At 53.7% G+C, this 25,611-nt stretch overlaps 9 protein-coding genes across 9 annotated transcripts; 6 read left to right on the top strand and 3 right to left on the bottom strand.

Moving 5' to 3' along the window:
- Positions 1 to 761: 761 nt before the first annotated feature.
- On the top strand, positions 762 to 2,967 carry BDP55DRAFT_564001 (prolyl oligopeptidase; the record flags this gene model as incomplete). The annotated part of the gene is made up of 3 exons (XM_060570288.1): positions 762 to 1,253; positions 1,315 to 2,262; positions 2,320 to 2,967. 3 exons carry the CDS (start codon positions 762 to 764, stop codon positions 2,965 to 2,967), a joined length of 2,088 nt encoding a protein of 695 aa, XP_060423763.1.
- A 354-nt stretch (positions 2,968 to 3,321) lies between these two features.
- On the top strand, positions 3,322 to 6,517 carry BDP55DRAFT_720227 (family 2 glycosyl hydrolase). The gene is made up of 3 exons (XM_060578461.1): positions 3,322 to 3,790; positions 3,862 to 5,294; positions 5,368 to 6,517. Exons 1-3 carry the CDS (start codon positions 3,657 to 3,659, stop codon positions 6,438 to 6,440), a joined length of 2,640 nt encoding a protein of 879 aa, XP_060423764.1. The 5' UTR covers positions 3,322 to 3,656; the 3' UTR covers positions 6,441 to 6,517.
- BDP55DRAFT_680966 (PI31 proteasome regulator N-terminal-domain-containing protein) lies at positions 6,489 to 8,081 on the bottom strand. The gene is made up of 2 exons (XM_060576157.1): positions 7,625 to 8,081; positions 6,489 to 7,567 (listed from the first exon to the last, which is right to left on the bottom strand). The coding sequence occupies exons 1-2, from the start codon at positions 7,803 to 7,805 to the stop codon at positions 6,609 to 6,611; spliced, it is 1,140 nt and encodes a 379-aa protein (XP_060423765.1). The 5' UTR covers positions 7,806 to 8,081; the 3' UTR covers positions 6,489 to 6,608.
- A 319-nt stretch (positions 8,082 to 8,400) lies between these two features.
- On the top strand, positions 8,401 to 9,237 carry BDP55DRAFT_733668 (HORMA domain-containing protein; the record flags this gene model as incomplete). Its single annotated transcript, XM_060580124.1, has 2 exons — positions 8,401 to 8,979; positions 9,037 to 9,237. The coding sequence occupies 2 exons, from the start codon at positions 8,401 to 8,403 to the stop codon at positions 9,235 to 9,237; spliced, it is 780 nt and encodes a 259-aa protein (XP_060423766.1).
- A 995-nt stretch (positions 9,238 to 10,232) lies between these two features.
- On the top strand, positions 10,233 to 12,509 carry BDP55DRAFT_733669 (major facilitator superfamily transporter; the record flags this gene model as incomplete). Its single annotated transcript, XM_060580125.1, has 13 exons — positions 10,233 to 10,382; positions 10,437 to 10,486; positions 10,548 to 10,569; positions 10,629 to 10,708; positions 10,768 to 10,849; positions 10,903 to 10,956; positions 11,016 to 11,246; positions 11,308 to 11,361; positions 11,433 to 11,592; positions 11,652 to 11,742; positions 11,797 to 11,920; positions 11,974 to 12,065; positions 12,119 to 12,509. 13 exons carry the CDS (start codon positions 10,233 to 10,235, stop codon positions 12,507 to 12,509), a joined length of 1,581 nt encoding a protein of 526 aa, XP_060423767.1.
- A 1,677-nt stretch (positions 12,510 to 14,186) lies between these two features.
- BDP55DRAFT_720231 (uncharacterized protein) lies at positions 14,187 to 14,684 on the top strand (the record flags this gene model as incomplete). The annotated part of the gene is made up of 1 exon (XM_060578462.1): positions 14,187 to 14,684. The coding sequence occupies one exon, from the start codon at positions 14,187 to 14,189 to the stop codon at positions 14,682 to 14,684; it is 498 nt and encodes a 165-aa protein (XP_060423768.1).
- A 533-nt stretch (positions 14,685 to 15,217) lies between these two features.
- BDP55DRAFT_564060 (uncharacterized protein) lies at positions 15,218 to 16,450 on the bottom strand (the record flags this gene model as incomplete). The annotated part of the gene is made up of 1 exon (XM_060570296.1): positions 15,218 to 16,450. The coding sequence occupies one exon, from the start codon at positions 16,448 to 16,450 to the stop codon at positions 15,218 to 15,220; it is 1,233 nt and encodes a 410-aa protein (XP_060423769.1).
- Positions 16,451 to 17,561: 1,111 nt separating this feature from the next.
- BDP55DRAFT_564073 (Sin-like protein conserved region-domain-containing protein) lies at positions 17,562 to 18,852 on the top strand (the record flags this gene model as incomplete). Its single annotated transcript, XM_060570300.1, has 2 exons — positions 17,562 to 18,045; positions 18,119 to 18,852. The coding sequence occupies 2 exons, from the start codon at positions 17,562 to 17,564 to the stop codon at positions 18,850 to 18,852; spliced, it is 1,218 nt and encodes a 405-aa protein (XP_060423770.1).
- A 104-nt stretch (positions 18,853 to 18,956) lies between these two features.
- Positions 18,957 to 22,355, bottom strand: BDP55DRAFT_680977 (topoisomerase II-associated protein PAT1). The gene is made up of 2 exons (XM_060576158.1): positions 19,644 to 22,355; positions 18,957 to 19,592 (listed from the first exon to the last, which is right to left on the bottom strand). The coding sequence occupies exons 1-2, from the start codon at positions 21,929 to 21,931 to the stop codon at positions 19,304 to 19,306; spliced, it is 2,577 nt and encodes an 858-aa protein (XP_060423771.1). The 5' UTR covers positions 21,932 to 22,355; the 3' UTR covers positions 18,957 to 19,303.
- Between the last annotated feature and the right edge of the window lie 3,256 nt (positions 22,356 to 25,611).

Raw genomic sequence — 25,611 nt, forward strand, 5'->3', positions numbered from 1 at the left:
AAGTACGTACCTACTATGTAGATCCATACCTTCCATTCCTCTCAAGTCCTTGGCGAGTGTCTCTCCAGCTGTACGTCGTATGGACTCTGCACATAGATACAATGCTCCGGGACGAAGCTATTCAATCCGAATCAAGAACCTTACATACAGCTTCAAGAACACGAAGAGGCAGCACCGTATTCCTTTGTCAAAAGATCGGATCCATACACGATTGCGTGCTTGCTTGCTTGCTTACCTATCACCCTAGGTACTCAACTAACCATCTCTATGCGAAAACAGATACTCGACGCCAAACAGGCATCAGCATGTGCAACGCAGCGCCCAAGTACCATCCATCCCATCCCATGCCATCCAATCCGTACTTACCTTGGGTACATTACATTACGGTTACCGTGCTTCCTTCCAGAGTTGGCTTAGATGCTCGTCGTCTCCAAACGACCCCAAGGCCCAAGCAGGAAGGTAAGCAATCGGACAAATCCAATGGGACTTTGGAAGCTTAAGCTGTCGGCCTGCAAGGGCTGTCGCGTCCCTGGAGACAGCATGCGTCACCCTTATTCGTATGTCTGATTACTGCAGTAGGTAAACTGCTGCCTTTTTCAACCGCGTCTCATCCTCTCGCAGTACATTGCCAGGGCAATGGTTTCAATTGATCCCATCTTACTGTATCGATATCATCGCGTTGCATTTCCTCTATCAATTGTGAATAACATCGACATCCCAAATCTACACCCCCTCATTCGATCTCAATTCATCCCTCGAACATGCGCGTGGCTAAGGGATTCACCCCCGAGGTGCTCCTAAGCGCTCCCCGCCGCGGCGCCGCCGTCCCGAGCCCGGACGGCAAGCTCATCCTCTACACCCAGTCAACCCACAGCTTCGAGGACAACAAGACCCTCAAGGAGGTCCGCCTCATGCACGTCGAGTCCGGCGCCTCCGACCAGCTCACCGACGATGATAAAGTCCACGACGCCCTGTGGCTGCCCGGAACAGCGAGCGATATCGTCTACTTGAAATCTGGCGACAAGGGAACCACACAGATCTGGATCGCCAATGGCGCCGAGCCGGCCAAGGAGCACTACGTCGCTGCAGAGTACGATGCGCCCATTAGCGCTCTCAAGATCAAGGCTCTGGGTGATGGGAGTGTCGGGTTCGTCGTTGCTGGGCTAGTTGGGCCTGATGGGTCTCTGTTTAATGATAAGATCGTGGAGAAGAGGTCTACGGGGCGGATCTTTGACGATTATCACATGAGGCGTGTAAGTTGTTGGCTTGAGTGGGTGAAATCGGTGACATATCGCGACTAATACCTGATGTTAGTGGAACGAGCTGATGAAACCTCACAAATACGCTCTCTGGTACTCGACTCTCGTCAACGCACATGGCAAATGGGGAGTTGCAGGCGAGCTCCAAAACGCCATCAAAGACACCCGTCTTGAGGCACCACTGGGCATGTACGACGTCAACGATCCTACAGACGCATTCGACATTAGCGAAAAGGGCATCGCCTTCATCGCCGAGGACCCCGGACTGAAGCCAGAGGAGGCGGACGTCTCCCACGTCTACTACGTCCCTCTCAGATCCTTCGTGGTCGCCGCAAACACTAAGCCGAGGCCCATTGTCATGGGCATATCAGAGGCCAAGGCGTACTACTCCAACGTGAGGTTCTCGCCCGACGGCTCCAAGATTGCCTTTCTTCACAGGCCGCACAGCAACCCTGCAGACGCCCGACTGTATATGGGCTACATTGATTCCTTGGCCGCCTATGATGTACACAAGATGGTCTTCGGCAAGAGCCCGAGTCTGCCTCCCAGTGGTTTCGAATTCGCGGGCAGCTCTGATGCCATCTTTCTAAAGACGGAGGATTGCGGACGGGTGAAGCTGTCGCACGTTGAGCTTCGTCACGGTGCAGAGGCGACGTCGCTGACGTCGAGCGGTGTCGTCTCGGCTTTCTACCCTCTCAAGGAGGGCAGCTATGAGAAAGTTCTGGTGACGAGCAATAGCATGGTTGACAGCAGTCTGTGGCAGATTTTCGATGTCTCCCTCAATACGGCGCCAAAAGTAGTGTCGTCAGCGACCAAACACGGCGCAAAGTACGGGCTGTCTCACAGCATGGTCTCCGAGTTTTGGTACGAAGGCGAAGATGACAACATTGTGCACTCTTTCATCATCAAACCAGCCAACTTTGACAAGACCAAGAAGTATCCCTGGGTCCTCTTACCTCACGGCGGGCCGGAATCAGCTTGGACGGATTCATGGTCAACAAGGGTAAGCCAGTCCCCCCCCTTTCTCTCATACCAACCTTTGACTTACACCTACCGACAGTGGAACATGGCCCTCTGGGCCCAACAAGGCTACGTCCTCATCGCCCCCAACATCGCAGGCAGCACAGGCTACGGCGTCGACTTCACAGCCCGCATCTACCGCTCCTGGGGCGGCGCGCCCTACCAAGACCTCGTCCGCCTCATGGACCACCTCAAACAGCTGCCTTACCTCGACCACGACCGCGCCGTTGTCGCGGGCGCCTCGTACGGCGGGTACATGATCTCCTGGATGAATGGGCACGACCTCATCCGCCGCTTCTCCTGCGCCATCTGGCACGACGGTATTTTCAGTCTGCCCGTCTTCATGCTGGAGAGCGACGTCGTCGACGGGGGCCCGGATTTTGGGGGTCCGCCGTTTTTGTGGGATAATGCCGAGGAGATGGAGCGGTGGAACCCTGCGCGGCCGGAGCTGTTGAAGAATTGGAGGCATGCACCGCCGACGTTGATTATTCACAGCGAGAAGGATTATAGGTGTCCTATTACGGAGGGGATTGCTGCGTATAACACGCTCATGTGTCAGGGCGTCAAGACGCGGTTCTTGACGTTTGATGATGAGTGCCATTGGGTGTTGAATGCGGAGAACTCGCTGGTTTGGCACAAGACTGTTTTTGACTGGATGGGGAGGTTTACTGGGGAGAGCAAGGTTTGAGGATGTTTATGAGATACATACGTTGATGTGATGAGCAAGTTTTATATGGATTGGAAACGAAGCTATGTAGGATGAAGCTTTCCAGCGAGAGGCAACGATGAAATGGAACAGCATGACAAAGCTTTAGCAAATTAGATGGGATGCTTTTTCTCATCCAAGATATCGCCCATCCGAAAGATCAAATTCTATCCTAGAGTTGCAAATGTAATTAGTGATCGGGCACATATACCCCCGAAGCCCCAATCCAAGCCATCGGGCCTTCAAATCGCCGTCTCCAACGTCAAAAGTGGATCACACGGGGAGCTTTAAACCTCCGTCTCCTCCACCATTTAGCCGGACACTTCAACTCCTCAGCACTTCCCACGGTAGCCCGTCGTTCACTCGGCTCCGGACGGTGCTACCCCGAGCTCTAACCTGACGCCGTAGCCCAATCGGCTGACCTGAAGCTCCTCAAAATGTGGGGGTCATGCCCCGGAAGTCGACCCCAGTGCTCCGGTCTTCACCCGGGTCTGTGTAAGAGGGAACATCGTAGCTTTGGAGGGTCTTATATATAAGAGTGCGCAAGTCACGTCGTTTATATTTTTTTGGTTTCATAATGTCTCCGTGATCTCTTTCTTGGTGAGGCACATTACACCGAGAGGGTATACTGCATCTCACATAGTACAAACCTCTGCGTCTGAGCAGTTAAGATGGCGGCTCTCATCAGGCATGAGCTCAGTAAAGGCTGGACATTCAAACAAGATGATGACGCCTCGGAGGACGCATGGCTTCCTGTGCCTAGCATCCCCAGCCAAGTCCACGTCGATCTGCTGGCAAACAAGAAGTGAACCCTCCCCTTCACCCTTTCATACACTCACAGCCACCACCAAAGACAATCTAACAAACCACCAACAGAATCCCAGACCCCTTCCTGGACATGAACGAACTCGCCGTCCAATGGGTCGCAGAAAAAACCTGGATCTACCGCCTCGCCTTCCCGACACCGCCAGACTGTTTAACCACAGGAGCGCCCGGCACCACACCAGTTACAGACCTCGTCTTCGAAGGCCTAGACACCTTTGCAACAGTCACCCTCAACGGCACCAAAATCCTCACCTCGGACAACATGTTCCTCTCCCACCGCGTCAACGTCACACAACACCTCAAGACAGAAGGTGACCGCCCCAACCTCTTGGAGATTGTCTTTGACTCGGCTCTGCTCCGCGGGAGACAGCTCGTCGAGGAACATGCCCACGAGCACAGGTTCATTGCCCGGCAGACAGAGGCAGGGCGGATCCCCGTTCGTAAGGCGCAGTATCACTGGGGCTGGGACTGGGGCCCAATACTCGTTACGGCGGGGATCTGGAAGCCTGTGTTTTTGGAGCGATATGTTGCGCGGATCGATGATGTGTGGGTGAAGAGCGAGGTGAGTCCGGATTTGGAGAGTGTTTCTGGGCAAATTATCGTCACGACGCAGGGGTCTGGCGCAGAGGAGGTCGTGGTGGCGTTTAGTCTCGACGACGAGGTCGTTTTGGAGAAGCGTATGGCTGTTGCGGAGGACGGTGTCGCCACGGCAGACTTCCGACTTGAGAAACCCAAGTTGTGGTGGCCCCTTAACTACGGTCCGCAGACGCTCTACACAATCATCACGACCCTCCACCATCACACGTCCGACATCTCGGAGCAACGGCAACCACTATCAACACGTACCCAAAAAACGGGCTTCCGCCGCGTGCAACTTATCCAAGAAGCAGACGCCCTCGGCAAATCCTTCTACTTCCGCATCAACAACACCGACATCTTCGCAGGCGGCTCCTGCTGGATCCCAGCAGACAGCTTCCACGCCGCCATCCCCGACGCGCGATACCGCGCCTGGGCCGCCCAGCTCGCCGCCTCGAACCAAAACATGCTCCGGATATGGGGCGGCGGCATCTACGAGGCCTCGGCGCTGATCTCAGCTTGCGACGAGCTAGGCGTGCTGGTATGGCACGATTTCTGCTTCGCGTGCGGGAGTTATCCTGCCTATTCAACCTTTTTGGCCAGCGTCGAGGCGGAGGCGAGGCAGAATCTGAAGAGGTTGAGGCGGCATCCGAGTGTTGTCATGTGGGCGGGGAATAATGAGGATTACCAGGTGCAGGAGAGGTATCAGCTCGAGTATCGGTTTGAGGAGGATAAGGATCCGGAGTCGTGGTTGAGGTCCGGGTTTCCGGCGAGGTATTTGTATGAGTATCTGTTGCCGAAGATTGTGGAGGAGGAGAGCCCGTGGGCGGTGTATCATCCGAGTAGTCCATGGGGTGATGGGAAGCCGACTGCTGATCCGACGGTTGGAGATATTCATCAGTGGAATAGTGAGCCCCCCCCCCTTCCTTGGAAGTTCTTGGAATAGTGCAAGAAGTCGAATAACTAACACACCCAACCCAGTCTGGCACGGCGCAATGAACAAGTATCAAGAATCCCACCTCCTCACAGGCCGCTTCGTCTCCGAGTTCGGCATGGAAGGCTACCCTCACCTCACCACCACAAACCAAATGCTCACCTCCCCAGCGCAACGGCGCCCAGGCTCCATGGCCCTCGACTTCCGCAACAAAGCCTACGACCACGAGCGGCGGATGATGACGTACATTGTCGAGAACTTCCGCGTCCGCTACGATCTCGCGTGGTTCACGTACCTCACGCAGCTGATGCAGGCCGAGACCATGACGTTTGCGTATAAAGCCTGGCGACGGGATTGGGGTTCACCAGGAAAGAGAGGATGTGGCGGCGCGCTGGTGTGGCAGCTGAACGATTGCTGGCCGACGGTGAGCTGGGCGATTGTGGATTATTGGCTTGTGAGGAAGCCTGCTTTTTATGCGATTGGGAGGGCGTTGAGGGGGATTGACGTCGGTGTCGGGAGGAGGGTTGATGAGTGGACAAAGTGTCATGCTGATCCGACGCTCGGGGCACGGGGGACGGAGTACGAGGTGTGGATTGCGAGTGGGAAGGTTGATGCCGTTGCTGGAGATCTTGTGGTGCGGTTTATCTCTATTGAGACGGGTGAGGAGGTTAGAGGGAGGGTTGAGAAGAAGGTTGTTGCCGAGGCGAACGCGACGACGGAGGTTGTTGAGAAGTGTAAGGTCGAGGCTGTGGAGGACAAGTTTGGGGACGCGAGTGTGCCGTTTTTCCCGGAGGAGGATGATCCGTTTGTTATCCATGCGACGCTGTTTGTTGATGGGGAGGCTGTAGCGGAGGATACGGCGTGGCCTCAGCCGTTGAAGTATATCGACTTTTCGGACCGCAAGGTGCGCGTGGAGGTGAGGGATGGGGCGTTGATTGTCTCTGCGGAGAGGCCGGTCAAGGGCTTTGTTATTCAGGAAGAACGCGGGATGAAGTTGAGTGAGAATGGGTTCGATGTGGTGCCGGGCGAGGAACGGGCTGTAAGTGTTGAAGGTTACGATGTGCACAAGTTGCGGTGGACGTATTTGGGTGCACCTGAGGCGTCTTTGGGGTTCGCATAGACTCTGGCATAACCACGATATTCAAAGATGATCACTAGATGAGAGGAGTACTGAAGAGGGGAATTGATTCAAATTTGGGCATTTTGTCATATCTCATTACGGGCATACAATTACAACTACTCGAGACAGTCTGAATGGTTTACCAATGCCCTCGACAGTGTTGGTCGTTTAGATGATGTCTCCTCCAAATCCTCCACCAAATCCACCTCCAAACCCTCCCGAGCCTCCAAAGGGGTTTCCACGTCCACCGCCGTGTCTGGGCATACCACCCGGACCAAGGGGGTCCCATCTAGCACCCGGTGGCGCTTGGGGATCGTAGCCGCCGCCTCCTTGCGCACCCGGCCCTCCGAAAAGGGGGTCATCGAAGGTGGGGTGCATTCCACCGCCGCCTCCAGGTCGGGGGAGACCGCCGCCACCAATGAAAGATGCTCTCAGGGGGTCATTGGGACCGAGACCAGGCGGGTTGAGGTCGTCATGGCCGATGTTGTAGGGTGATCGACCGGGAAGCGCTAGCGGGCGAGGGGGCCTGTTGATTTCGTACTCGTCTTCGAACCCGGGCGGCGGGAAGTCTCCGGCAGGAATGGGCCGTCTGGGAGGCTGAGCCAAAGGATCGTTGACTGGGTATGGGCGCGCGGGATCCGGCAGATCACCGGGTAACGGCCGTCCGGGACGACCGGCCTGAGCGCGGCCTTCTCGCTGTGCGTTCTCTGCCGCGTCCCTGTCGTCGGGCGATTCTTCGTAGCCTTCGGCTTGCAATTTGGGAATGAGCTTTTGAATGATTTCAGTCTTGAATTGGTCGATGAGCTTGGTGATGGCCGACTCTGATACAAAGGTTTCCTTGAGCTTCTCGACCAGGTCGCTCCTATCCTCGGAGCCGTCCTCGGTGAGGGTGATGCGCAAGGGTAACTTTGAGTTGTTGATAACGTCCTTTGTCGTGATTTCAAATCTGTGGATGACATCGTGGCCAACGGCGAGACCACTGATTTCGACTTTGCCGCCGACTTTGCTAATCCGAATGATGGACGTCATGGACGACTGCTTGTGGGCGTAGACGAAGCGGAGAGAGCCATAGCCAGCATTCCATGATGCTGGTAGACGCGGGGCAAGGCTTTGAACTTCTTCTTCTACGGTGGGTGTTAGCTGGGAGTCTGAGGCACTGTTATCAAGGACAAGTGCCATACCTATCCGCTTCTCCTCGTCAAAGCCCAAAAGACGGAACTTGAGAGACGCCATACAGGCATGAGTGAGGAGGGCGGGGAGCTCATAGCCACTGCTAATGTCGGAGGTGGTGTCGCCCTTGGGATGGGTAGGCAGGGCTTCTGCCATTTGTTGCAGCACAGGCTGCGAGGTGAGAGGATTCGCCATGGCGGGGTTGTGGTGATGAGGGGTAGATTCCTGAGTTCTACGTATGTGTGTCTGTAAAGAGGCAGATTCGAGAAGAAGTCTGCAAGAAACTTCAACGCTTAAGTAGACTGCGAGTGAGGCTTAGACGGCGTTGGGCTTCGTTCACTGCTGTTGGGTTGGGCTCTCCAGACGGATGCTGAGTGATTGACGAAGTGTAGAAACGTCCCAGGGACAGGAGGGAGCTAACCCCAGGCTTTGGGTCGCAGCTGGGGGGGGGAGCCACGGGGGGCCACGAGGGGTTCGCAGAGTGGCGTCAGAGACTCGCTGCCTTCAGCCCTATAAGTGGACAAGCCCCGCATACTGCAACCAATCGTCGGCTGCCTCCCTGGTGCCTGAATGGGCCGTGCAGAGTCACGTGTGTATGGGGAGCATGTGACATGGCGTAAATGTCGTATCCCCCCCAGTCGCGCTTCGTTCCTCACCACCGCGACTCTCGTCTTCCCCTGCGCCCTACTGATCCAGGAGGCTCCGTACGAACGAGACCGAGCTCTCATCTCGCCGTTCCATCAACATCTTGTCTGTCTAGCAAGGGCATTCGAGATCCTCCTCAGAAACCATGTCTTCTAGTTCGAGGCCAGACTCGGCTTCTGCACCACCCGTAGCCATCCCGCGGCCGCAGGCAAACACCATCTTGACTTCGTTTACAACATTTCTCACGCTCACGATACATACAATCCTGTACTACAGGCGCCTCTATCCACAACAAACCTTTCTAATGACCAAAGCCCACAACCTACCAGTTCCCCAATCCCGGCATCCAGCCCTGTGCGAATGGATCAACTCGGCCCTCGCCGCGATACAGGATCAAATTGCTCTCGGCGCCGTCTCCAAAGTGTGTGTTGTGGTTCATGCCGCAGAGACCATGGCGGTCGTGGAGAGATGGGTATTTGATGTCACCAACTTCCCAGCCTGGGCTACGGGCAAGGGTAAGGAGAGGCTTGGTCAGGGACAGAGGTTCCAGCGACGGGAGGAAGACGATGATGACGGCTCGGTGAACTGGGTTGATATGAACGAGGCGTACAGAGGAGCTCTTAGACGTCTGGCTTATGCCGCCGAGATGAAGGGGCCATTACCAGAGGGCTGTACCTTCACAATGGCCGTTGAGCTGCGAGATGAGGCGCCGGCGCCGATAGGGGTAGGCATCGCATCCCTTATTGCCAGCTGCCTTTGATTTGTACTGACTTTGATGCAGCACCCTCAGCCTTGGATTCCTTCTGAACCCGCGCTTCAGCCCGCCTCAAAGATGAACCCGGTGCCAGGCGTACATATCGGAGGCGCCTCGACCACACCACTTCGCTCCGTTGAAGCTGGGCCCCTCTTTTTCGAGTGTTGGATCGAGGAAGGCAAAGCCCAATCCTCGCCGCCTTCTACTCAGGACTCCTACTTCTCATGAAGATACGAACAGCATTTTTTCTTTCCTAGTGCCATGCTCGGTGAAAGTCCACATCAACGCAGCAGCATCATCTACATGATGTCAAGAATGCGCATGTCTGAAAACGTAAAAGTATGCTCAAAAGGCGAGTCACCTGAACTCAACACAAGACTCGATCCCCGCCGGGGAGGCTTAATCTTGAGCAATGGCGAGCTGTCAGGCTTCAGACTTTACACCTCTGCGTACGGACCCTGCCCGCCTACCTGATGATAACCAAGGCTCGGAGAACGAAATCTCTTCCAATTGGGGATGTGCATGAACCTTTTTTGCCGACGGAAGAGCCTGCAAGCTCGACACTTGCATGCTTGCGCATGGGCAGGTGCTGAGCGTCGGGCTCTCGCCGACACGGCCATGCAGGAAGCCTCAAGGGATCATATGTCGCGGCGGCATTGCGACAGGGGAAACACACGTCCAATGATCACAGAAGCCGGCGACGAGGCATATGTGGAGAGTCGCTGGTGCTTATCTGGCCGTGGTGTGCGTCGGGCGCATCACGTCTTCTCCCCTGTCAATGTCGCAAAATTGCTGGCAACGCCCCTCTGGTTTTCGGCACATATAGCCGGCGCTAGTATGACTGACGGACAGTCTCCGACTGAGAATCACGAATGGCTTTCTGATGAGCTTCATCCTATACAATGCACATCTGAGGTAGCATTTTCGGACCCTTTACGGATAGCATGCAACGTGAATCGTAGTCAACCCCCCCAGTCCGAGGTCGTCGGGATGCTCCACCAGCGCACATCACCATGCAGAGCACGTCTTTGCCTCTGAGTTTGATACCATCATGAAGGATTCGCGGCCTTTGGCGTAGCCATTGGCTTGTTGGATCTTATAAGTATGCCCTCGATTGATCGTCGAGGTTTACATTCCACGCCAAGTGGAATCCACAAGCGTAGTCCCTGCTTCCAAAGACGTTGAGTTTTCTCAGCTTGTCGTTCAACTGCAACAGAACCAAGATGGGAGCGCCAGAGCAAATCCCTATCCCGGTTGCGGCTGAAGTGCCCCCGGTTCAGCAAGGAGACAATGAATCTGGATCTGAAGATATTCTTACCCCTGTCGCGAGCAATTCAAAGGACGATATCGATCCCAAGGAGGAGAGAGCTTTCGTAGGTTCCCGACATGCTCTGTATAATCAGTGCAGTAACTGAACCAGTGTACAGCTTTGGCGTCTGGACTTGTTCTTTTTGACAATCGGGTTCTTGGGTTACATGTTCAAGTGAGTATAGACTGAGCTTCCGCTGGACAGATCGGAAGCTAACACCTCATCATAGATACATTGACCAGACAAATATCGTATGAACCCAATCCGTGTGCAATCTGGCAACTCCAGCCACTGACGTGGCGTTTTCTAGAGCAATGCGTACGTCTCAGGGATGAAGGAGGACCTCAATCTCTTGGGGAACGAGCTCAACTACTTTACGACATTCTTCAAGTCAGTCCATGCATCCGACTGGGCATCAAGAGGCGTTCTCACATTGTTGTGCCATGCAGTATCGGTTACATGATTATGTTGTACCCCTCGTGTATCATCATCTCCCACTTTGGCCCCTCGAAATGGCTGCCGGCCTGCGAAGTAAGTCTATTCAGAGACCTTCTCAAGCAACAACACACTAACTAACCCAACAGCTCATCTGGGGCATCCTTACATGCTGCCTCTCACTCGTCACCAGCTCGAAGCAGGTAGTTCACCCCCAGCCCATTGCACCGCAATTTGGCCGGTGTCGCTTACTTTGAACTAGGTCTACGGCCTCCGTTTCCTCATTGGTTTCTTTGAAGGCACTGCTTGGCCCGGCTACTTTACCCTCATCAGTCAGTGGTACATGCCCCACGAGGTTGCCCTCCGCATGAGTCTGTACAACATTGCTCAGCCGGCCGGGGCAATGCTCTCTGGTGCGATGCAAGGGGCACTCTCAACAAACTTCGAGGGTCTGCATGGACGTTCTGGTTGGCGCTGGGCTTTTATCATCAACGTAAGCTTTTGTCTGAGAGCTTGAGGCTAGTGCTTGGGCTTACTGACATGACCTTTACCAGGGAGTCTGCACCATAGCCGTAGCTCTGGCTGCGTTTTTCATTCTCCCGGGCTACGTGAGTTCAACATGATGCCCTATTTGTCCCCCAGTGACCTTTTGAAGGAGCATATGCTGATGGTACGAAAGCCCGAACGCCCGAACCCCCTCTCAAAGTTCTACTTGAAGCCGAAACACATCGAGATTGCTCTAGCCCGTGCTCGCAGGGTTGGTCGTAAGCCTCAAATTGGCATCACAATCAAGTCGTTCCTGCGATGCTTCAGCTTCTGGCAACTTTGGGCCTTTGCTAGTGAGTAGCAATGTTCTCTTGAGAGTGTTGAGCATGTCTTCTGACATAAAGTGCTATAGTCGCTTGGCCCATTGGTGGGAACTTTACGCCGGCTAGCTACTTTAACTTGTGGCTCAAGTCGCTGAAGAACGCAGACGGATCAGTCAAATAGTAAGTATACGCCTTTCTAGTTGAGATATGATGGCGCGCTGACTGTTTCTGTAGCTCTGTTGCCATGCTCAACTACTTGCCAATCATTGGCCAAGCCGTCCAACTTGTTGCAGAGCTATTGTTCAGCGGCCTTAGCGACTACTTTGGCGTCAGACTACCATTTCTGCTTCTTCACTCGGTAAAGTAGACTCGTATATGTAAATCTTGCTTCAATTGGCTAACATCATGCAGGTCATCAACATCACTTCGCAAATCATCCTCATCATACGACCTAATAACCAACAAGCCTACATGGCCGGCTGGTACATGAACTACATCGGAGCGTGCGTAAAACCTGGATCAAAAACCCTCAGAATACCACTCTAACTCTCCTCAGTGTCTCCACGATGCTGCTATGCTCCTGGGCCTCCGCCCACCTCCAAGCCGAGCCAGAGGTGCGCACCGTCCTCTTCGCCAGCGGAACCGTCCTCGCCTACATCATGAGCGCCTTCATCCCCATTGCCGCGTTCCCGGCATCCGAGGCGCCGCACTGGCGAATCGGCGCGAAACTGTATCTTGCTTTCGCGCTGGTTTCGGCCGTCATTTTTGTTGGTATTCATTTTGCTTTCAAGTGGGAGGAGAAGAAGAAGGCGAGGGAGGCTGTCAAGGAGGGGGTGATTGGGGAGCCGGATAATGCGCATTCGGGTGTCAAGTCTGTTGATAGTGGGGACATTGGCAGTACTACTGCTGGTAATGAGGCATTGGGAAAGTTTCAAGACAAGCCTTGATTGCTGATGAGGACAGGAATAGAGCCGGGATGATGATAGACCTTTGATGATACTTCTACTACAGTCAGTAGCCAGTACTCAAATGCCCGAAAACAAAGTAGGGATATAGATGCTCCTCTATACCGAATCGTTCTCAGAGGAGCACCGGGATCCATCCAGTCCCAATCAAACTCGTAGCATTGAGGCGACACAATACACCAGACCCTCCCTGATGCTATTTCTGTGACTGGTGGTTGACCGACGTTCGGAATCTTCGCTGTCGAAAGTATTGTTGTCATTGATTTCTATCTATAAAGAACTCTCGAAATCCAAGGTCCCGTCTCATCTTGCGCATGGTTCACACAAAGCAAACTAGGTTCACCATTGCCCCTGGGCATTCGACTCAAAACGGCACAAAGACATTCATCTCTGCATGTCAGGGTAAGGGCAGAGCTTCTTTGTCGCGATGGAGACAGCGCGGTCCTCCTCCTTAGATCTCGGCGTTGAGACAAGTCTCCCTGTCATTCAGTTCTCAAGACCAAGTTTGTTAACTCTCGTAGGACAAAGATGTCTACAAAATACTCTCTGTTTTCGGCTTTTTCTATCTCCTTCAAGCTGCAACTTGTATTGATAGCTCAAGTAGACTTGGAAGTTACGGGCAACTCACGGAAACTTTTGGAGAGAAATTAAGTTGAGAACTGTGGCTTAATAGTCAAGATCCGGTCTCATCTTATCCAATTGGTAGTCTTAAACCCACCTTGGGCCTTAGCTCTGTATCCTTACGGTGTCTTATCCAGATATTGAGTGTGTGAGGACTGCAATAGCCCGGCATGCTGCAACGTGGGCTCGCCGCCCTGCCAAAACGACTCTGGCGCCCATGGACATGTTGGATTACGGTACTTTCTGTTTTCAAGCGGCCACTCATTCGACACATGGGATACCATTGCTTTCGCGTTTGGGTGGATAGATACAGTAGCACCTTGTCCAAGAACGCTGTGGATCACCGCCCTCCACGAAAGTGGACGCAAAGGACCCATGACGTGGTGTCAGTAAGTTGATATAGTCACCGCAATCGCGTGATTTATCTAGATGTCTAATCTTTGATGGAAGTCATGTGCAGTCACTCCGAGCAAACTACCCAGCTACTTACGAATTCTCGACAACATTATCCATGGCCTTCAGGAGCCTTCAAAGTTCCAGCACTTGAAGGAATCTCGAAGAGGAGACATTTTTGTCCGAGACTCGGGAGGCTCTGGCCGCCTTCGGTCCAAGTTACTGGAAGCCATCAACCCTGAAATCCTTACCCTGCTGCAAGGTGACAGGCTCGACCTGGAATCTCTACTTCAGATGAGAAATTACGAATATCCAACCGATGGCTCTTGTCCTTGGGCAGTATACCTTCATGTCATCTGCAACCAAAGTAGCACTGCTGGTATATATGCTGGCCAATCACAGTTCCTCGAAAGACGTATCAGAGAGCATACACGAGAACGGTTCCACTTCCAGCGGAGACTTGAAGCCGAGCGAAATATCGGAGAGCATGAAGAATTACCTTCAACCCACGTCGCGTTTTGGGTTCTAAGGGGAACGTATGATGTCTGGCTAAAGTTTGCACAGTTACCAAGGCAACCCACCAACGACTTTGAGAGAGATCGATAACAACTCCTCTTGACTATTCTCGAAGAGTCCGCCGCCCTCATGTTTCGGACACTGCCACCGAGCGAGCTAGCTATGAGGCTGCCTTCAGGTTGTGAAGTTCAACCCTATGCTTGGGCTGGGCTCAATATCTGTGACCCCTTGGAACAGCTGATAAACGGCCCGAGGTCATTCGCCAAGCGCTCCAAGAATAGCAAGCTGGGAAGGCTCGGAATCCAACTTTGTGAAGACTTCTGGAGGCACGTGGATATCTCAAAAGGCGATTCTGAGACTATTCCCATAGTCTGCGGGGAGTGTAGGGATTCCTCAGCTGCTCGATTAGACGAGGAGCCCCTGTTTGAAGTCTCATCAGGCGTTTACCTGGCCATGTCGAAGCATTGCGATAATTGCAGCCGAAGGCGTATCCATGTGCCAAGGGACCAGTCCCGCGACTGGAAGACGTTCGATTCCGCAAAAAGGGCGTATCTCAGATCAAGAAGTCAGCTTCCAGCCGATGTGGTTGATTTTACAACAATGACCTCTTACGAACTTGTGCAGTGAATTCGGTTACACAAACACCGAGCCATGCCCTCGGAAAGAAAACCCAGACTTTTAGTCCGGGCAGAAGACATTCGGAAGAGCTTGTTGGTAAACGAAGACTCCGGCTCAAACCCCCAATCAGCCAGCAAGCAGACAACGAGCTCTGAAAAGGATGAAACCGAGGCGGCTAGTTCGGAGTGTTATCAGAGAGTTGTATTGCCGCGATGGATGCTAAAGGGATCTTGGCGACAGTGATAAATTGATGAGACATGGGGAGAGTTACGCATGAGGCGTATTAATACATCTGCCGCATCATGTTCATCTGGAAAGGTATAGAAGGATAGATGAAAGTTGAGACAACTTGTTTTCTGCGATGATTTGGGACATATTCTATATTGAATTGGAAATCAAATGTTAATAAATCTGTTGAGGTGTTATGCTACGGCTCCTCTGCCAAATATTATACCGAACAACAAGAACACCCTATCAATCTCACTCTTTTGGAGACTCCAATTTATTTAAGTCTTCAATCTATGAAGTATGAAAAGATTGCTTCATTTGCCGTCATTCTTGTGCCGCGATCGAGGTGAAAAATAGTCGACCTCGCTCTCAGCAATAACCTCAATGATCCTCGAATGATCCCGTCCCCGACCCTCAAAGTACTCCCGGATATCATACTGCCGCGTAGGTCTGCCGCGGAACTGCTCCCATCGATTGCTTCCCGTCTGTGACTGATGATCAGGACGATGCTGATGCTTCCCAACAGTGGCGGCGTCGCTCTTTGGGTGACTGTGTCTATGCTCGCTGAACACCGGACTACCTCGTCTCGGCACATCCATGCCCCGTCTCGTCGTCTCGTTGTCCCTGCCGCTACTTATGCTGGAGGAGGAGGAAGAACTCGAGCTTCTCTCGTCATGTTTCTTGTATCGTTCGTGATGTGGCGTCCTCACAGGAACAGGGACGGGAATTCTCCTAACCGGCGCCGGACTTCGTCTCATCGGGATCGGACTCCGCCTCACAGGCCCAGTTCCCCAGCTCATACGCCTCCTGGCCCCTCCACCGCCACCACCACCTCCTCCAGGAGGCCGTCTTGGAGGACGCACGTCAACAATTTGCGCCGGCCCGTCACCCTGAAAAATCTGCTTCACCATCATACGGGTATAAGTAACCTCCCTCTCCGTCCTCCTCGCCATAATCCGCATCACCTCGTCCCCAAGCTTCTTCACATCATCCTTGATCTGCCACCAAATAAACCGATGCGCAAAATCACACTTGTAAATCGCACTCCAGTCCGCAAAACTCCCTTGCTCCCCATGCTTCTCGAAATCGGCTCGGACCTTCTCGTCGAGATCCGCCTCGCCCCACGACGCCCCGTTATGGATCGCCTCAGCGCGGTATCCGCTCGCGATGAGGAACGGCCGCTCGAGCTCTTTGAAGGTGCGCCAGAGGTCGCGGAGGGTGAGATAGTGAAGCGGCAGCGTCTGTTCCGCGTAGGAGAGTGCGCTGCGGGCTTCGTGGCTGGCGTGTCTGTCAGTCAGGTTGTGGAGGCGCTGGCGCAACTTCGTCTTTGTGCGGATTTCTCGTGACTGGTGCCGGAGAGCCTGTCTCTCTTCGCAGAGTTGTTGTCGAAGGTTTCCTAGTGAATCTCGTATTTCATTGGGTGCCGATTTGATAGTCGCGACAAAATTGCCGTAAAGGGCTATCAAGTTGAGAGTTGTGAGGGCGAAGGAGAGAATGCCCGTCACGAAAGACACCCAGTTCAGTGAGTTGGGGACTTCGGCCGCCATTTGGGGCTATCGATGGCTTTCATGTAAGATCATAATGATCTCTGGTCACTTTTCTGAAGCTTTCAACCTAAGGGCTGTGCTCGCGTCTTAAGGTAGATGACCAAGAATGAAGCTGGGTTTGCGTGTAAGTCTTCACGTGGTTGCTAGTGTCTCTCATCAGCGCTACTTCGATGTTAGCCTGAACCAGCTTAGACGGCAACATAGCGTTGCCAGTTGTCCAAGGATCGTGAGCTACCCGTCGACTAAAACTAAGAATTGCACCCATTGATTCGTTTGTAGGGCTCAATCCGTTGAAGGTAGCCTGCATGAACTGCATTTCTCTCATAAGGCCGGCACGTTATGTCCAGTCGCTCCAACCCAACCTCGCCACAGCAGATGAGCGCAACACTTTCGACAGCAAAGCAAGGGTGTGCTTGCCATGAAGTCACAAGCCAATGCAACGGAGGATACGATTATGAAGCTTTTTCTCATAGCCAATGCGACTGACGTGCTGCCTTGTACATTCACTACTGGAAGCACAAGGTATCATGCCGGAGAGAAACTAGAGAGATCCTTCAGACTACTCATGCGGCAGATGATCCCATATTGTCGAGCTTGCCTTGCAACATTCTGGAGAGTTTCAATTTGCAGCGTTCGTTACAGACTGAATGTGAAAGCGATGTAACAGCTCCTCTGTTCCGGCATAATACGCAATGATCCAGCGAAGTTGATGAGGGCTAAATTCCATTTCCTCTGCCAAAGGATTGGGGCCTTTTTCTCAGTTGACCAAACTCTGTTATCATGCTATGATGGAAGAAACATTGGTCAAAAAAAGAGCCTTCTTCATGTCGTCAAGGTGTGAATCTCCGAAGACAGAGGGTGTAGTGCAAGGAGGAAGCTATGAGAAAGAAGGTCGTCCCCCACCTCGGACAAGGGTGAGCTCCAGCACTCTTATCGATAAGAACTGACGTTCATCCCGCCGTGGGGTCCCTCAAGGTAGGTAGACTCACCGGCGCAATCCAAAAATTTCCCGACCTCAAACCGCAAATCTCGGGCGACAAAAGTCACGAATTGACCTGACCCAATCCCACAAAACACCAACACCACAACAATGACCGCCCCAACAGCAACAATGGAGCCCACAACCGAAGACTCCTTCGACCCCGACCCCGTCGTCGCCTCCTACGACGTCTTCTTCAACCCCTCCCTCCCCCAGGGCCGCAAGCTCTGGGTCCTCCAGCAACCGAACCGCACCGACCCGCGCACCACCGCCCCGACCGAGATGCGCCTCAAGGGCCGCTCCGGCATGGTCGAGGTCGACGTGCCCCTCGACTACACCCAGTCCTACGACAAGGAAAAGGGCATGAAGTGGGGTCGCCAGCTGAAAGCCAGTCTCGAGTCCAAGAACGGCGGCACACACGGTCTGTCTGGCGGCTTCGGCGTCGGCGCGCCGCCGCCCAGGCAGAAGAGGCGCGGTGATGCCGATTTGGAAGATGATTTGTACCTCGAGTGGCCCGAGGCGGTGCGCCAGGACAAGGTCCTCCGCACGCAGACGCTCGGCGGTCAATGTCCTGACCATAAGGAGGTTCAGTACATGATTGGCGTCTTTCAAGGAAGTGAGTCTCTCTTCCCTTTCCCTCTCCTGCCAGCCCTCAGCTTTTCAGTCTACTGACAAGTAATCCCCTTTAGAGGACCTCCACCTCACCCCCGTGACGAACCTCGTCCACCTCCGCCCCCAACTCCACCACGTCGACGCCGTAGCCCAACAAGAGCGCAACGCCTCCGCCGCAGCAGCCAAGGAATCCGCCGCGGCAGCAGGCGGCCCCGGTGGAGTAGGAGCAGGCGGCCCCGGTGGAGTAGGAGCAGGCGGTCCCGGTCCCCAATCGGCCGCCGCGCGCGCGATCCATATGACCATCAAGACGACCCAGGACGGCGCCACCGCAAAAAGCGAAACCATGGCCGACCGCCTCCGCTCCGTTCAGATGGAAAACTGGCGCAAGTTAAAGTACACGGACGAGGACAACGAGGCCGCTTGGGAGATTTACCAGGAGAGTCTCATCATGCGCGCGCCCGGAGAGAAGCCGGCGCCCATAGTCGACGAGGAGGACGAGGAAAAGAAGAAGAAGGCCGCTATTGACGGGGCCGAGGAGGAGAAGCCGGTGGTGGATTTGGCTGAAAAGGTTGCGAGGTTGGAGACCAAATGGGGCGACGACGAGCTTTTGGAGGCTGTCAGTGGTATCAAGAAGCCAAAGGTCCTGACAAAGGCGGAACTGGAAGTTGAGGCGGCGGCTGCTGCAGCTGCTCAAGAGCAGGCGCGCAAGCTGAAGCCCAAAGCCAGGGGTGCCATGGGGCCGCGGCGTGGAGGCAAAGCAAGAGCTGCGCCTGCGCCTGCGCAAGCATCCTCAAGCATGGATCTCACATAATGGACCGTCTCCTTGACACAAGGTCGTTCTGCATAGCTAAGGCGTTACGGTGTTATAGAGAAGGGGTCACTCAGAGAAGACCAGATCGTTGCTTAAACTTTAAATGCAGATTTTCTTTTTGCTCTAACTAGCAACACGCAACGCACCCCTGATACTAATATGGCGACGCCATCTCATAAGAGTCGTGTGCGTAATGTACACAAGATATGTTTGTGCATATTGCCATAGGACAAGCCATCTTCGCATGTTGAAGCCTCAATCAAACTGCAGTCCCAGTACCACAGCTCGGTAGCGGCCCCAAAGCCCTCAAAAAATCACGGGCCATGCATCGTAAGATCCTTTATATCCCAAGCATCCCAACGCGTTTCTTCAGTCAACTATAATGCGTCTCAAACCGCGAAAGGCGCAACAAACGCCGCGATCGCACGTTCTGTTCCACTCATACATCCCCTTACTGAAGCAATTCGACATCCAAACCAATGGAGTGCATGAAAAGGTTGACAGTGGCCAACCGAGTAGTTGCCATGGCGCCCGGAAGCGTCTTTGCGTGCGCGACGGTGTCGAGGACGCGGTCCTTGACGGCAAGGACCAGGCGTTGCTGCTGTTCAGGGTTGGCACTGACACCAACTGCAGCGAGGAGCTGCCAAACCACAACGTCTTCTCCGGTATTGACGCTACCGGGGAAGATGTGGTGGAGAGTAGGCTCGAGCTTGTTGAAGAACATGTTGAAGGTTTGCTCCCTGTGGAATTGTTAATACATGTGAGTGCTGACTGGATGTTTCTTGACTTACCACTCAGCCCACAGCTGAGGGCTACCTCCGCCACCTTGCTTCAAAAGTTCGGCTCGACTCAGAATGAGAGTCAGCATGGAGCAGCCCACGCGAGTCTTCGCAATGAGATCAATGTTCAACTTGGTGCTAATAAGACCAAGCACACCCGTCACGATGTCCAATTCTGTCTCATTAAAGTAGGCAAACAGGCTCGGCATGACAGCTGCGGAGAAGAGCTCAATGCTCTCGCGCATAGCAGCATTGAGGCTGACCTCGCCGTCGGTAGTCTGAGCTCCATAGACCACATCGAGCTGGTCCAGGTGGATGATGATCATGGTCAGAATGGTGGTGCGCTGCTCGAAGCTGATGTGGCGGAACACGCGAGGAATGGCCTTCTTGCCCTTGGGGAAGGACAGGAACGCAATGAAGGGGTGGAGGGTGGTGGCGCCAATAGGCTCATGGACCTTAAGATCGTTCCAAAGCTGAGCATTGTAGCCTTGGGCCGTCTCCAACCATTCCTGATGCTTAGCATGGAACTCTTCGTCATTTCCATTTGTAGGCGGAGGGGGAATGAAGCGGGCGTGGTCTTCCATCTTCATGATGGTGTTGTAGACCTTCTCAATGTTTCGCAAGATGGCCTTGCGATCCAGGTTGTTCGACTCACCATGGCGCTTGCCGTTGCCAGGACGGTTGGCATCTCCACTGCTGTCAGTTCGCTTGATGTTGAGGAGGGGCTTAGGCGTCTTGGCATTGCTGAAAGAGATCTTTCCAAGACTGCCAGCGATGACCAGCTGTGGATTCTTGGGCTTGTTCTTGGCAGCCTCGACAGCACGTTGAACTTGCTGCTCCATTCGCTGAACATGGTTCTCTGCTGCCCGTCCTTGTCTTCTCATGTTGCCCTGGCGGCTGCCAGTCTGAAAGAGGTAGGTTTGAGCAAAGTTATTCAACGGCTGGTTCGGGTTCTGACGTTGGCCGCCGCGGATCTGGCTCAGGACCTGGTAGTAGAAGTCCTCAGTCAACGAATCATCGTTGGTATTATCGATAGGGTTTCCAGTGGCCGAGACGAGTTGCTGCAGTTGAATACGTGTAACAAAGTTCTTGTCTTGGGGTGTCATAAGGCCGTTATCCTTAGACAGGAGCCAAATCTTGTGATTGCGCTTAGCACGTTTGGTTTCTTGGTCAAGGTAGGCAGCCTTTTCGTCCTCCGACAGATGTGCGAGATGCTGTTGCTGTTGCTGCTGTTGCTGCTGCTGATTGGCGGACGGAACACGTCCCATAGAGCCTTGCGAACGGTGTCCTTGGTGTCCATGGGCCTGGTGATGAGCTTGAGGGCCATGAGCGCCGAGCCGCGCGGCGTCGCCTGAGAGTCTGTTCGGGTTCTGAAGAATCTGAGTCGGCTGCGAAGGCGGGGCTTGGGAGTGAGGAGGCTGTGCGAGCGGGCTGGGAGTGCCTTGAATGGGCGGGGTCGGCTTGGAGGTGATGGACTGAGGTCTCTGCAGGATCTGTACGGGATGTCCATGGCCAGGATGCTGGTGAGGCTGACCACCACGCTGTTGGTGATGTTCGGCGCCCTGGAAGGACTGCTGTTGGGCAGGTTCGGGTCGTCCGTAGCCGTACTCAGGGCCGGGGTAGCCCTGAGAAGGCGGCGCAGATTCCGAGAAAGCTGGCTGAGGGGTTCGTTGGGTGGCTTGCTCTCGCATTGCCTTTTCCACCTCCTCCAGGCTCATGACCTTCCTGCTGGCGGACGGGACAGCCTGCGGCTTCGGGGAAGGCTCTGGGATAGCGTTCTTCTTTGAAGGCATGCCCCAAAGCGACGCATCGACATGTAGGTCGGGAATGGGTTCCGCATCCTTGTACTTCTCATAGCCAGTGCGAACAGGTCTGGGGGCCTGCTGGCTTTGAGGATAGTAGTATTGCTGCGGAGCCTGGGCCTGCTGGTAATGCTGCTGGACGGGCGCAGGTGCGGGAGCAGGCTTGGCGGCTGGAACTTGACGGCTGTAGCGGACCTGCTCCTCCTCGATGGCATCAGACACCTTTGCAGTTTGGCCAAAGAAGTCGAAGTCCTTTCCAACAGAAGTATTCGAGATGGTAGCCGGACCACCGCCTCCGAACGTGTCATCATTGAAAGCATCACCGCTCTCCTCGAGTTGGTCGCCTAGTCCATCGTACGTATCGTCGAACTCGACAGCGTCGTCGTCCTCGGCATCGCCGCGAGAAAGGCCGGCGAAAGGATCGTGGGTCTGCGAGAAGCCTGGTGCCGCCGTGTTGTGGCTAGCAGGGCGTGTCGGGTCGAAACCGAAAAAAGACATGTTGAACAACTAGTCCGTCTTCGTTTCAAATAAGAGAAATAGCTGTATACTAGGTCGTGGTCAGCATCGAGGTTGGGTCTCTGAAGAAGTGAGGCAAATAGATGCTGAGGAAGAGATGTTGAAGATCGTAGGTTGAGGGAAGGAAGAAGAAGACCAGAGACCAAGATGGGTCTTGAAAGGCTCAAGGAGGGCAGGGGAAAGTGGTCCCTCGCGCTTCGTGGGATCAATATGGCTGAACTGGTGTGGCAAGGAAGTTGCCCGGCATCTCTCTCGCCTTCATGAGTTCAGGCAGTGGCCGCAGCTGCCGCTACGAAGACAACAGGGAAAGAGACAGGGGCCATGGCAAGCAGACTCTCGAGAATCTAAAACAAGATTGAACGCAAGAGAATTGTGCGACTTACCACTAAGAGAACGAGAGATCTGTGGATTTAGGTGTAGCAGCTCCCAAAACTATCATGATGTCGTCAAAGACAAATTCCAAAACCGAGAGCAAAGCGACAAGGCATAAACAGGGGTGCTGTGGCCGAATCTGGTCAGTGAATTGACATCCAGAGACAAGATATTCACCAAGGCACAGGTTGAACACAATGCGCCAGGTGTGATTCGGAGCGTGAAAGGAAGCAAAAAGAGTCGCGTCGCTGGGGTTAGGTTGCGATGGCCAGAGTGTGATGCACCATTCGCATCCGTGGGGAGGAATTGAGGCTCGAGAGCCTTGGGGACCCCACTACATGGCTTACTCCGAGCCAATGAGCAAGCTTGGACAGCTGAGCTGCTATGACTCCGGTCACGTGGGAGGTTAGTCATACGCCGGCTGCTTGGGGATGGGCTGGGGGATAGCCCCTCTCGTCATCGTGGCCTGTATTTGTTCGCCCAATGTGGATGGAGGGGTCCTGATCAGGGATCTTGATGGGTGACAGCCATCCTCCATTGCACCCTGTTTGTTCACGTAGGTGATGTAACTACAGTCTATAGAGGCACTCGTATGGCAGATTCAATGGTATCTAATCCACCAAAGTTCAATTATGAGAAGATGAGACATACATGGACTGAAAACTGGGAATGTCTCCAGCCTTGTCCAAGATGCTGCCATGAAGCACTCTGTTTATAGTAACTGCCTGGATTCAATACTCACCACTCGCTTTGTTTCGTTATGATGATGTTGACGTTTCGATACTGTAGGAAATCATGTATCTATTTCATCTATATTCATTTCGACAAATTTGGGATCAGTGTTCCCAGTTTGTTTGCATTCCGAGGCTTCCTTCAACATCTGCTGAGCCATTCGCATATCCTAGTCTGATCGACAATCTAGCTCAGTATTTGAACAACATTCACTTGAGTGTTGGCAGAAGAGCAGGATCTCAAACCATCATCATTAATCTTCACTGCCCATTGTGAGGAAAGAAGGCTCACGACATTGACTGATGCCATTGAACACTTCGACTTCTGTATCGACTCTTGTAGATCGCTGTGCTGTTGACTTGCCTCCCTTGATTCGGGCATTAATCATCAGTAAAAGATCGTTGAGGGTCATACACACATTTCAAGTTCATATCGCTGAGCGATGTCGGCCAGAATCGGTTGGAACGTAGGGCACTTATGACGCTAGACAGGAATCTATCACCTAGTCGGTGCTGGCTGCCTACCAGGCACCAAAGCAAGCAAGCACAAGGAAGCGACGTTTTGACAGGTTCATCCCGTTTGGTGATTCCGGACCACTCGACTAGAATAGACGACCGAACATGGTGGCTGGCTGTCTCTTCGGAATGCTCCATGTACCAAATAAGGCACATGGTTACAGATTTGACGCTGCGGGCATAAGTAAGGTATGAGCACGACCAGCACAGTGCTCTGTGCCCTGCGTGTGGTGTTCTGATCTTTCGGACAGTCCGCTGTCAACAGTGCATCATGCACCTCTCGGGATGGTCGTAAGTCTCTTGTCGAAGATCAGCCAGTCGCATGGGCTGCTTATGTGAATGTTTTCATGTGCAAAGAGCAAACCCGAACGCGAGCACATGTTGACAACTGAATATGGTATTACCAGGTTGTCGTTTGCAGACGTAGAGTCGGTTGCAGTAGTTGAGCTGAGCTCTCGGCGCGAGCTTTGGGGGCAAATGGCTCGGCGATCAGTTGCACGGCACCGGGCGGGATACGAGCGGCAAGCAGCTAAAGGCACGGAAGCCACACGAGCCTAGCAAGAGAGCCAATTTGGCGTTATCGAAATGTGTTGCATTGATTCGATGCTGGGAAAGTCGCCAAGAGCCAGGTGAGAATTCCACGGTCTGACACTACCTTATTGTTGAGCATAGGTACCTTTCTCCTGGGCTGCTGTGGCTGCAAGAAGAATTGCGACTCGTACGGTAATAGCAGGTCCATCATTGTGTGGAATCTGGAGATCAATACGGAGTAAAACCTGGCAACTTATCAAGACCTTGGGCTCAACGTACCTAGCTAATCTACACGAGGCCGCTAGATCTGCCAGGGGCAATCAAAATGGAAATGTGTACATGTCCATTGCAGAAGAAAGCGCAGGGGGCTGAGAAGCTCTGGAACGCAGGGCAGAAGGGATGGCAGCGAGTTTCAGACATGAAGATTATCTGTTCTGGGGGAGAAACCATGTGTGCAAGCATTACCAGCTTCAGACTACTTAGGTACACCTTTTACTTTTGTCCCTGAGTCTACCATCACGGCTTGATCCCGTCGAATGGCAGGGTGAATGTGGGTGGCACACGGAGAGATTTCCCGTCCATTGGGTCGGTCGGCCAGTGCTAAATGGGGTTCCAGCTGATGCTAGCCAGCTTCCAAATGGAAGGGAAAGCTCCTGCTCACCTCTCAACCCCTGGTCGACTCCGTCCCGTCTACCAGAGTCCCAGGGCTGACGGGAGGCCGCTGCAACAGATTCTCACAGTGGCCACGTTCCCTGTCCCCGATCATATGGAGAAGGGAAGCCCAAGAGTTGGGAACGGGTACGCGGCAGCCCTCTGCGGCGAAGAGAGATACGTGGAGAATACTTAGTTGTCAGAAGCATGCCATGTCCAGAATCCATGTCTCGTGTACCTTACTCTGGGCCTGTCAGTCGCCAGCCTGTCTGTATCCGTGATATTCTATATTCGTACGGACGCTCAGTAGGTATTCGACTTCTCCCTGCTTTCGTTGAACTGTTTCTTCTGCATGTCGGTCTTCACAAATGCTCAAGAGGAGATAGACTTAGCGACTCTCGCACGTAATTGCACCTCCTCGCTTCTGCATGGGGCTCATGTCCAGAAAATATGGGCGAATGCAGCTGTTGAGTTCAGGTCTGCCTCCATCAATCTCAATCGTGAGAAGTGGGCGATACCTACAGCTGGCTGGCGAAAGTAGCTGTCCATACATATTTCCGCGTGAGATACTTGCCTGCTGCTGACTGCTCTTTTTGAGTTGCGAACCTCCTGGGTTCAGGCCAAGTCGTCGCCCCACCCCCTTTATTCCACGTCGCGGTACTTCCTGCTAGCGCTCCCTTTTCTCGGGGTGGACGCACCGCGTACGCTGCATTCGTACCCCCCAACCCTGTGAGAGTTCTTCAGGTCCCCCAGAACCAGTGGGCTGCTTTGGCTGCTAGCGCGCTCCTGTTAATCCAGCTCCTCTGAACATTTTCCAGAGAAACCATCCGCCTCTCTCCCGTCGACTCGTACGAATACGTA

The sequence above is a fragment of the Colletotrichum godetiae genome, assembly GCF_030913485.1.
Source record: "Colletotrichum godetiae strain CBS 193.32 chromosome Unknown BDP55scaffold_66, whole genome shotgun sequence".
NCBI classification, from domain to species: Eukaryota; Fungi; Ascomycota; class Sordariomycetes; order Glomerellales; family Glomerellaceae; genus Colletotrichum; species Colletotrichum godetiae.